The sequence below is a fragment of the Quercus robur genome, chromosome 12 (genome assembly GCF_932294415.1).
Source record: "Quercus robur chromosome 12, dhQueRobu3.1, whole genome shotgun sequence".
In the NCBI taxonomy this organism is placed as follows: domain Eukaryota; kingdom Viridiplantae; phylum Streptophyta; class Magnoliopsida; order Fagales; family Fagaceae; genus Quercus; species Quercus robur.
This window is the reverse complement of record NC_065545.1, coordinates 16,153,176-16,164,902: the sequence shown is the minus strand read 5'-3', so window position 1 is coordinate 16,164,902 and position 11,727 is coordinate 16,153,176. Positions and strand designations below refer to the sequence as shown.

The 11,727-nt window shown below is 33.4% G+C and overlaps 1 protein-coding gene across 2 annotated transcripts; it reads left to right on the top strand.

Annotated features, from left to right (window-relative positions):
- The first annotated feature begins 501 nt into the window (after positions 1-501).
- LOC126707933 (uncharacterized) lies at positions 502-10,373 on the top strand. Of its 2 annotated transcripts, XM_050407677.1 has the most exons (15): positions 503-1,025; positions 1,645-1,772; positions 1,872-1,943; positions 2,019-2,132; positions 3,501-3,569; positions 3,695-3,751; positions 5,584-5,637; positions 5,738-5,800; positions 5,980-6,042; positions 6,389-6,553; positions 6,627-6,782; positions 8,951-9,031; positions 9,147-9,208; positions 9,345-9,493; positions 10,052-10,373. In XM_050407677.1, exons 1-14 carry the CDS (start codon positions 830-832, stop codon positions 9,424-9,426), a joined length of 1,362 nt encoding a protein of 453 aa, XP_050263634.1. In that variant the 5' UTR covers positions 503-829; the 3' UTR covers positions 9,427-9,493; positions 10,052-10,373. The 2 variants fall into 2 exon arrangements, with proteins under 2 accessions (XP_050263635.1, XP_050263634.1); XM_050407678.1 differs by lacking the exon at positions 3,695-3,751 and having other exon boundaries at positions 502-1,025.
- The last annotated feature ends 1,354 nt before the right edge of the window (positions 10,374-11,727 follow it).

Sequence of the window (11,727 nt, the reverse complement as noted above, 5' to 3'; positions counted from 1 at the left end):
ATTTAAAAAAAGGAAAAAAATCGTATTTTGTTAAAATTTTTATTACATTGCACGAATTATTGACTAGTAATAATCTACTATAATTATCAAATTTCATATTTAATATTTCATGAATGAATACAATCAATATTAATCCCTATTAATAATTATCATAATCATTAAGTTTCATGTTTATATACAAATAAAAGAGAAATGAATCATTAATTTTTAGATAAGATTATAATTTATTAAATTTATCTGTATATTGCAATGTTGTTGATTATAAGGTCAAGACACCAATAAATTTCGGTGTCATACGAAATTTGAACCCAAATATTTCGCTTAACAACAAAAATCTTTGCTAGAAAAACCAACTAAAACCCACAAATTCTCCCAAAGCTTAAAAAAAGTAACTACTTTGTAGGAAAGGAAGAAAATAAAAGTCACACTCCAAAATTGAAAAGTTAAAAAGCCTAATAAAAGGTCTGCGTTGTGTGTACTTTTGCCATTTTTATTTCCAACCCGCAACCTCCACCAACCCAACCAAACCAGATTGAAATCTCCGTCAAGTTCAATGCAATTGCTACATTTTACACCTGTCTCCACCATCCGATCTCAATCTTAACCGACACGTGCCAGTCCTCTCCTTAAAGATCAACCGCCCGAACCCACAAAAAAAAAAAAAAAGGAAGCAAATCTGGTCCATAGTACTGATATTTATTTCATATTTTAAAAGTAGTTGCGAGAAGTGAAACATCAAAAACGCTTCAAAAACCTTCTCTCTCTCTCTCTCTCTCTCTCTCTGGGTTTTGTGGAGGCTGTGAATGTGTGTGTGTGATTTTCATCTCTCATGGCGGCCTCAAAGCTCGTGATTTTCTCAATCTTTATAGCCCTAATTTTCACTCACATTAGGGCTGATGTTTCAATCGAAGGAGAACTATCGGACAGTGAAGAAGAGAACGCTAAAGTCATCAGATCGGATGGCCCTGATTCCTCTGCTTTGAAGATCGAATTGGACCAACTCAAGTCCAAGATCCAAGCTCTTCGTTAGTTTCCTCCTTACTTTCGAACTTCACAGCTTTTATTTCCAATTTTTTTTTAATAAAATAAATTTTCTTATTGTTCTGTTTGGTTGCTGAGAAAACTTAGCCATTTTTGTTCGTGTTTAAATTTTATCTATGCGTTGAATTTTACACAGTAAGACTTATGAATTTTGAGGAAATATTGCTTCGGTTTATTGTTGACTGGTTACTTAGAAGAAATTTTTCTCCAGTTTACGAAGATTCTGAGATTGATTTTAGGAACGATTGGTTTGTTTAATTTCTGTGATGGTGTAACTATGATGGAACAAAATAAACGGTGCTGTGTTTGGTTCTGTAGAAATTAATCTAGGTTTATTTTTACAGTTCTAGGTTTCCTCAGTCTTCTGTGTTTGGTACTATATGACTAATATAGTAATATCATATAGTACAAACAATGTTAATCAGATATTAACCTAAGTCACTGATAAAAATTTATGTTGTTTCTTCTGTTTAAAAAATGTTGTCGTTTAATTAGTTGGGATTAAGGTTTAGTTGAGTGGTTGAGAGGAACTATAACAAATTGAAATGGATTCTATGTTTGGTTGTATTGGCTGACAACCTTTCTCCATATCTGTTATTGTAGAGTCCCATGTTGATGAGAAATCCAAAGAATTGAAATCAAAGGAAGAGATTATTGTGGCGAAGGAAAAAGTCATTCAAGAAAAGTTAGATAGCATCGCGTTGTTGCAGAGTGAGGTTGCTTCCCTCCAGGTGAGGCATTAACATTGGATTTCCCTAAACCAATAACTTAAATCTGTGTTAACAAGATTTCTATGTTATTACTTATTGTATATATATTTTTATTTTCAGAAAAAAGGAACGATAGATGTCGAGGAGCGGGTTGGAAAGGCTCATGCACGGGCAGGTGAATTAGAGAAGCAGGTAAGATGTTGGCAAGCAAACTATTTACTCTGTTGAAAACCATTGTTGCTATATGATCTCTCATATTTTATACAGGTTGACAAACTTAAAAAGGAGCTAGAAACGCGAAATGAGAAGAAGGAGGACTTCGAAGCACGGGTAAATGAAGCTGAGAAGAAAGTTAAAGAATTGAGTTCGAAACTAGAGAATGTGAGTATTTATTTGGCCAAATTATATATGAAGGACTAACTTGTTATGGCTATGTTTCTCAGCCTTTCCCCAATTTTTGCCTTCTTGAAATATGGTTGCTAGTAGCATACAATGTTACAAAATTTAATCTCCTTTTTAACTTGTGCTTGTTGAAGTTGTGCATCTTTTTTTATAGTATTAAAGGATTGTTGTGCTTTAACATCACAGAATTGTGTTCATGGAAGCAAGTCTAAATCTGAACTTGAATGGTGATCTGTACGAGACACTATCATTTGTCAGATCAAGTAGCAACTTTGGTTGCATGTACTTGAGGAAAATTACTTTCTTTTATACACTCTTGATAAATGAAAAAAAAAAAAAAAACCTTTCACACCTACTTGAGGAAAATATTCTACTAATTTTATTGAATTTATTCTTTCTTTATAAACTTGATACTTTAGCAAAATTAGTTTTCCTCTTCCTCTTTGATTTGGTATTTGGAAAACATGCCTTTAGCTTTTCTTCAAAATGATTTTAGAGTTTACTTTTGTTCCCTTCCTCAGTTATTTATTTTTATTTTTAGAAGCCTTTTTGTATAGTTATTTTTTTGACAAACGAGGGTATCCAAATCTTTTTAAGTATCTAATTATTTCCTCAAGTGTATGCAGCCATCCACACCCCCCGCGGGGTTGCACACACGTTGCTACACACACTAGGTTATAATAGGGAGGGGTGACCCTATGTTGTTAACAAGAGGTTTTGAACTCAGGATCTCATGGATATCATGAGGCTTTAGGAATCACTTAGCCAACCCCGTGGGGTTTGTTGTATAGTTATTTACATGAGTGAAGTAACATGGCACTAGATAGGCCTAAAATTCTGTTGCAGAACTCTCTCTCTCATCTGTTTTACTATTTATTTCTTTGGCTGAATTTGGACATGGCTTATGTATCTTCTATGGCATGAATATATCAGTTGTAACAAAAATTGCTATTAAGTGAGTTGGATGTAGATCACTAAAACTTCCAAGTGCAAAAATGATTAATCTCCATTTGAAAATTAAAGTACAGTGCTCAATAAACCAAATTTTGAGTAGTCATTCACTATACATGCTCGTTCTTTCGCTTTCTTTTTGTTAGTTGTAATTGAAGTTAAGAGAATTTGTGAAGTTCCTGTGCCTTTTTTTGGCTAAAAGAGATTCCAAGTGCTTGAGATCAGGTTATTGCATAATAATTTTTTTTTTCCATGTAATTGACCATTTATTATGTAAAATTTACATATTCCTTTTGTATTCCACTTTACCTTTTTATAAATCACACAATTTGAAATTTGCTTGATATTATCATGTGGGGATGGTTTATGATGTCAAACAATGTCTTCTTTTTACAGCTCCAAAAGACTAATGATGAACAGAAGAGCAAGATTCGGAAATTTGAACGTGCTTTAAAAATTGCTGAGGTACTTCAGTTAGTGCTTATAAAAAACCTCATTTTATGTCAGATTCTAGGTGATGGTTCTTATGTGTTCCTCTTCTTTTTTTTTTTTTTTTTTCTTTTTTTTTTTTAATTTTTTTAATTTTAAAGGAGGAAATGATTAAGGCAAAGTTTGAGGCCACTTCAAAATCTAAAGAATTATCGGAGGTAAGAAGTTAAACTAACTTAGTTTGTCATGCTCTCCATTTCTTTATTGCTTATTGATATTGGTGTAGAACAAATTGCGGAAATTGTTTGTGCACTTGTGGTAGGCTTGGGTTTGGAGGATTTGTGGATTTATGCTTAGAGCCTTTAGAAAGAGTGGTTAGGGTTCAAGAATGACTAGGGTTTTGTAGAGAACAGACAATTTTTTTTTTTTTTTTTTTTTTTATAGGAGAAGAGAAGAGACAAGAGTTGATTTAAGGTTGTAAAGAGTTATTAAGACACAAAAATGTAAAGAGTTAGGAGTACTCCTTATCAAAAAAATAAAGAGAGTTAACACTCCTACCTTTTTTTTGTAAACTAAACCCTAATTGAATTGAACCAAATTCTAATTGAATTAATCCAAATCTCACACACGAAGACCCATAGCTAGATGAAACTTATTAATAATATAAAATTCAAGGCCCACAACAATGACCCACAACCGGCAATTACAGAATTACGAAAATATCCTTATCTCTAGAGTAAGATGATGAGAATGTGAATTCCCAAGCATTTATGCATTGGAAAGACCATTTCCTATTTTGTGTTGAATCAATTTATAAAGCGCAGTCTGAATCAGGTGAAATCAAAGGGCATTACTTGAATGGTACTCCAGGCACATGCAAAGAAATGATCAAAAGGGCTGTAGTTGCCAAGCAAATAAAAAATGAAATAAAATACTAAGAATCTAATTAACTACCATGGACGCTTATTCTTGGGCTTTGCATGTTTTTCCTCTACCATGCTATGGTTGTGCCATCACTTATATTCATGTATGGTTGTTTGTGATTTTAGAAGTTTGGGATAAAATTGATTGATTTTCTCTGCTGTTTTGAACTTGCAAATAGGCTATTTGTATTCTTGGCTTGGAAAGTTTTAGGTTGTGCTTGTCACTTTGTTCCTAACTCTGTTCCATGAAATACTAATTTTTCTATATGCTCTTTGTGGTTTAGAGGGATGCCTATCAAAAATGCATTACCAAAGAAATGATAAAAGAATCCTTAATTTCACGCCACACTGAATTTTTTCTAAGAAAGTTTTAGGTTGTACTTGCTTATATCAGGGTTAAGTTATTGATGATATTTTTAACTTTTGGGTTTTCAACAATAATAATGGTCTATCCTCATTGTAACCGAAGGTTGTGGTGGAGGGGTTGGGCACTGATCACATGAATACTGCCTTGTGGTAGATCCCTTAGGAGGTGATCATGAGCTTTTGAGTTTTTGGTATAGATCCCTTGATTGTCATACCCTTCTCACCACCGTTAGACTGTTCACTCACTGCCTTTGACCTCTGCCACCTCCTCTGAGTCACCTCCCTTGCAGGTTCCTGTGGTTCAGCTCACCCATTGGATTAGGTGGAGAGAGAGATTTGGAGGTGTCTAAAAAATGAAAATGAGAGAGAAAGGGTGTGTATACAGAGAAGGCAAACTGTGATGGCCAATGGGAGGCGCCCATGTGTAAAGGAGAAATGTTAAGTGGATTGTTGTTGGTCAGGTTGGGTCTGTGGGTGAGTTTTTCTTACAATGTCTAAACCTGTATCTGAACTGCCGCTGTGTAAAAACAACTGGTCCTTGTTGGGCCAGTCAGATGGGTTGGGCTGTTTGGTTTTTAGTGATAGGTTTATGCATTCAGGCAATGCTCTGTTAGACACATACTGTAATTCTAGCTGACATCGGAAGAAGCCAATCAATGCATAATATCTTGTATGGTTACTGTTGTTTTCTTCTCTGATAGTTTGTTTGCTACAAAAAAGGTGTTGGAATTTGATTGCAAAGCTAATGTGATTTGTGTCAGGTTCATGGTGCATGGTTCCCACATTGGCTTGCTGTACATTTAATCCGTTGTCAGGTATAGTGCAGTTGTGTTTTGTACAATTGGGTTTCGTCACATACTTATAAAAAAATGGGTTTCTTCACATGAATGCTAAAAATGTTATTTTTTTTGGCAGTCCTCCATGGAGACTCATTGGAATGAGCATGGCAAACCGGCCATGGATATTGTGTTCCAGAAGGTATATATTTTTTTTACTGCTCATCCATGTTAAATATCGCACAGTTTTCTGACTATGTAATGGTGCCATTATTTGTTTTAGAATTAGTTTGACTTGTTTAATTTTATATTGAATGACTGTCGCCCAGTCTTACTCATGGTTTGTCAACAAATTTGCCTTATGCTTCAAATATGTTCTAGGTCCTGGAGAAAAAGGTCCAAGCTGAAAAGTGGGCTGAACCTCACGTGGAAACAGTTAAAACTGTAAGCTCTTTTTTTATAAGTGCCACTTTTGTGCTTTGTGTGTTTTGGGAATTCCAGTATCTGATTTTTGTTGCCATTTGGTTTTTCACTTCAGATGGTAAAGTGAATTTGTGGTAATGGTAGTTAATTTTTGTTACATGATCTGCTTCCCCTGGTGGGGATTTTGTTTGGTTTTTTATTTTTTACTTCTATTATTATTATTATTTTATGTTTGGGGGGGGGGGGTCTTTTTCTTTGGTAATACATAACTAAACTGGGCATGTATTCTTTTCATTATTTGTCCTGTCGTTAATACTTGACTAAACTGGGCATGTATTGTTTTCATTCTTTGTCCTGTCGCTCGAAGAAATGGATCCCAACTTTAAAGGAGCAGTGGGTAGTGGCAAAAACGAATGCTGAACCACATGTGCAGTCACTAAGCAAGAAAACTATTGAAGTTTTTGAGGCATCAAAGAGTGCAGTAACTCCACATGTTGTCAGAGTGCTTGAATTTATTGATCCTTACTTTCAGGTATGTATGCTCTGTGCATCTTTCTTCATCTTTTCTACTAACATGAATCTGAAAGAATTCTTACGTGTAACAGGAAGCTAAAAAGTTCAGCAAACCATATATTGATCAGATTGCAACGGTGACAAAACCTCATGTTGATACAGTACGAGTTGCTATAAAGCCCTATACAAAAAAAGTGGTTCATGCTTATGGGAAGTTTTTGAAATCTGCAACTACTTACCATCATCAGGTATCAGTTACTGCTGTTCCTTTACCACTAATTTGACCTATTTCACTTATTTTAAGTAATCCACACTCCTCTAAAGTGCTGGTCATCTTTCTGGTGGAATTCAGCCATTAATATTATTTTTTTCCTTTTGGGGCCTGGTGGTAGGTTGCATCAATTACGTGTTTTATCTCTTAATAGGATTGTTGAATGTAGACTTCAAAGCATTTTGAAATCCTTACTTTTTCTTTTTTGGTTTTGTTGGAGACTGCTTTTTTGGGAAACTGCTAAAACATAATTGCTATAGAAAAGTGCTTAAGATGAAGAAGTATTCTATGAAATTAGGTTTTCTTTCTTCTATTTTGGTATTATAGCTAAAGTTGGTAAAGCTGGCTAAAAATAGCTGCTGGCTAGAATTGCTTAAGTACTCAATTTTTTCAAACTAATCCCAATTCTAGCATTTTTTTGCTGATAATTTATTTTAAAGTTACTCAATAAGACAATAACACCCTCCCTTGCCAATTATGTTGTGTGAGACTACTTCAGATGGATGCGTGTATGTTGTGTTGGAATGATAGGAAGAGATTATTTAAATAAATGTCAATGAGCTCTAGCTCAATTAACACTTCTTCCTCCAAAAGAATGAGATGGAGGGTAAAGTCTTTGGTGCGAGACCTGAATGGGTATATGTAACCTAGCAATAAAAAAATGCCAAGTATTTATGATGGTAATTTTTTTCTTCTCCTCCTCTCTCTGGTTTGGATGTCTGGAATCCCAAAGCATGCTAATTTTTTTGGGATCATGTCTCCTTGAGCTGGGACTTCCTTCAAGTTCTTGGTCAGCTGGTTTGTTGCTGCAGGCTGCTGAATTTTGTGGGATCCATGTTATTCCCCATACCCCCCAAATTCTCCCCCTCACATTGTTCTCTCTTATCACACAGCCACACACGTAAAGGGATGCATGCAGTGAATGGGAGTGTTCTGGATTCATTTGTTAGATGATTGTAAAATGTTGTGCTTGGTCAAATGGATGCTTTTTTTTTTTGGTTGTAAAGTTGGAGGGAGTTTGTACCTATCAAAAAAGAAGTTGGAGGGAGTTTGCATGGATCAGTATTTTATCCGCCCTCCTTATGAAATTAAAATTACAATATGTTGATTTCTACTGGTGTTATGCAAAATTAATTATAATTTCAATTTTATTATTCCTTCCGTCCCAGTTTGTTTGCCCTCTATTCCATTTTGAGATGTTCCAAAATATTGTCCTATTTCTAAAAATAAAAGTTATTAGTTTACTAATGTTCCTATTATACCCATACTTTATTTTCAAAACTATTTGAAAAGAAAACTAACAAATATTTAAAAAATCAATCTAATTGGGGCACTTTTTTAGTTGCCTCATTAAGAATATATATAATTTTTTTAAAAGGTTGATAAATTTATTTAAGGGTAATTTTGTAAACTTATATATTTTTATAAGGCAGACAAGACAGTAAATGATGTTCCCATAAAAAGTTTGACTTTTCAAACAGGACAAACAAATTGGGACAGAGGGAGTAATAGATTAATTAGATTGGCTGCTTCATTATAGTAATTGCTAAATATGATTGATTTTAACTCAGTACTAGAATGTGATGCATTTTTTCTTGGTTTGACCATGATAGCTATGAGCAATGCATAAGTTTGGATTAATAGGTACTAATATATATGGTGTTTACAATATACCATTAAACTGCATATATTAAACTAGCCTCATCACATGCACTCCGCATATGCCTTGAGGCTCTTTTTATTATTTTTGAGTTTAATGTAATTTTTCAATTTGAATTTATCTATTGTTAGCGAGGTTACACATGAAAGAATTTTTAAGAAACTAAAATTTAGGATTTAAAATGGAGTAAACTGCTGGGTTTAGTGTGTGCTAGTTGTTAGGAAAAAATGTATTAAACGTGCATGAGAATATGTGATATATTTAAATAGAGTGCTAATTTTTAGGAAAAAAAGTTTTTCTGTATGGTATCTCATGGCATAGAAGCATCAAATTCTAGAATTTGATTAATATGTCCCCCCAAATTTGTTGGTTGATTAAGGATTCAGGACTCTATATATGGAATTCTGGATATCACGTATATTGCTTCAATTACTCGTTACTCTGAGTTAGTAATATATTATGCTATTTTCTTATGCTTTGTTAAGATTCAAGCCACCGTACAAGAGACGTTGAAAAGGCATGAGCTAACAAGACCTCTTGCTACTAGAGAGTTGGAGTGGTTTGTGGTATGTAATGGTTGTGTATAGCCTTTTCTTTTGTGTATTTTGCCCCCGAAATCTAATTATTCATTCTGGGTTTCTCGACACTGAACATGACTTACAAGTGATCCAAATGTTTCAGGCCTCTGCTCTGTTGGCCCTGCCCATCATCATACTGTTCAGAATTGGCTCTGCCATTTTCTGGTCAGTTCCTTAATTAGTTCTCTTTAGTTCAGAATTTCTGTGTCTCTGTCTCAATGGGTTCAAACAATTTTTTTTTTTTATTTAATTGGTCGAAATTTAGTAAACATTATGAATTTTTTTTGCCTGCTTTCTGCAGCAAAAAGGCAAAGAAACCTACTCGAAATGGTCATACCAACCATGCGCGTCGTAAGGCTAAACGTGGCCATCCAGACAAGTAGACTACGCAAAGTCATCCAATGGTCCTTTTCTGTATTTGTTTCTGGTGGGGGGAGGGGACTATCTAAGGTATGCCTCATCATAATCATTTGATAAGAGAACTCCATATTTTTGTGTTTCTGAACTCCATATGCCTGGTAATGAAATACTTAGCTGTATGCATACTGCATCTCTGTTTATCAGCTTTATAAGAAAGGAGAAGCTTTATTTATTATGGCAGTTTGAGATTTAGAAGCTATTTTTTTTTTCTCAATAAAGAAATATTAAAAAGGATCAAATGCTGTCAAGAGAGCTAACTCTGAAGTGGAGACGTAGTGCATAAAGTTAACTGGCACAAAAATTAGAACATGGTGGGAGACATTTAGGCTTGTAGGGTTTTTTTTTTTTTTTTTTTTTTTTTTTTCGCCCACTACATAGGCTTGGAAACTTTGATCTATTGAAGAGTTGGTTTATGATTGAACTTCCCTGAATTATTATGATACTTACTGGTTGGGTATATGTATACATCAAGCATTTTCATGTTTAGTTTTGTTCATGTTGCATGGCTGTATATATGGATTTGCTTTTGTTTTGCTGTCAAAGGCCTATGTTTGATATAACTTAACACAAAAGTTTCTTTTACTGTAGGCTAGAGATGCTCTCATTGCATGGGCTCTCTGGGGCTAACTCTCTCCTCTCCTCTGAACTTAGATGTTGTTTTTGAAGATCCTATCCGACAGTGGACTCCGATAATTTTGAAGATCACCCTTTTAATCTATTTTAATTTTATTTTATTTTATTTTTTTTTTGTGAAGAAATTTTTAGAACTTTTGTCACAATTGATAGTTAGATTTTTAAGAATTATATAAGTTCACGTACCACGGGCAGTGTGTTATTTATGTTGATAGCAGTGTAACCTTGTTAGTATTTTATTATTATCATAATTTAAATTCTTCCAAGTTCAAAGATCTGTCATTTTCTTCCATAATATATTTTGTTTGTTACATTAAATTATTTTGTGCCTAATTAGCCACGACAATTACCCATCATAATATATCTATTAATATGTACACTTTATTTAGTCAGCCCGAAGGGACAATATAATGATATTGCATATCTTCGTGAATTAGGACCTTCATGAGTGTTTAAGGGCTTGTTTGGGAGGACGATTTTTGTTTTCAAATAATGATTTTTACATTATATGTGTTTGGCTCTTACTTTTAAAAATAATTTACAAAATACTTAAAACAAAAAATAAATAGTTGGGATTTGGGAGACTTTCTATATATTTATGTATGTATGTATGTATGTATATGTGTGGATAATGATAAGAGAATCGAGTTTATGAATTTTTTTTTTTAAAAAAAAAAAATTTATAATTAAAAGTTTTAAATTTGAAATATGAGAATTTTTTTGTAATAAAGATAAGTTTCTTAATTTAAGAGATAAATGAGTTTAGAAAAATTTGTGGGGTCTACTGCTTTTAATTTATTTACCACTATACCATTAATTTTTTTTTTTTTTTTTTCTTGAAAACATCTTTTCAGCTGATTTCCAAACATGTTTTGTATAAGGAAAATAGGATACAATCTATATAGAGGACACAGCCAAACAATATATTCAGCAATAATGGGGATTATATTCAGCTGTTTACGTCGATATGGAATGTAATTGACAACTACTCAATAATGCGTGTGCCTTGTGGGCTTGTGAGTTGTGGCTGTTAATTAGAACAGAAATAAGAATTGGGAAAATCCTCTCACACATGGTCTATGCTGAAGATGTGAGTACACACTGACAGAATTTTTAACTAGCAAGCTCAAGATGACCCACCAGACCAGAGCCACGTCAGCCTCTAGGATAGAAAAATAAAATTAAAAAAAAAAAAAGAGAAGAAAAGAGTTAAAATATGGACTTGTAATGGGCCACAATACCAGTTCGGAACTAGGATGCTTGTTTGGTTCTCGTTTAGAATGTTGAGGTCGTGTTTTCATAGGTTATTTTTTATTTGAAATGACAAATTAGGTTGTTCTTACCTGAAATTTGTAAGATTTTTAATTTATTTCTAAAATATTTTTCCAGATGTATGATGATATTCTCTGTATCAATTTTATTTACATAACACGTTTTTTATGGATAAATCTAGTCTGCATTATCATTTTTGTTAACTTCAATTTAAATTTAAAATGTAGGAAATGTGGTGCGCAAATGATATTTTTCTTACTAAAACTTTATATCAATGGCATGGAGTTTGCTACCTATTGGGTCTTGTCAACGTATTTTATCATTTATAATAAATTTTAAAATGTTAATCATATAATTTT

Bases quoted from the DNA above. Each gene is read 5' to 3' on its own strand.
- LOC126707933 (XM_050407677.1), top strand. From the start codon at position 830: ATGGCGGCCTCAAAGCTCGTGATTTTCTCAATCTTTATAGCCCTAATT. The intron at 1,026-1,644 runs GTTAGTTTCCTC...CTGTTATTGTAG, and splicing joins GTCCAAGATCCAAGCTCTTC to AGTCCCATGTTGATGAGAAA. The intron at 3,570-3,694 runs GTACTTCAGTTA...TTAATTTTAAAG, and splicing joins GTGCTTTAAAAATTGCTGAG to GAGGAAATGATTAAGGCAAA.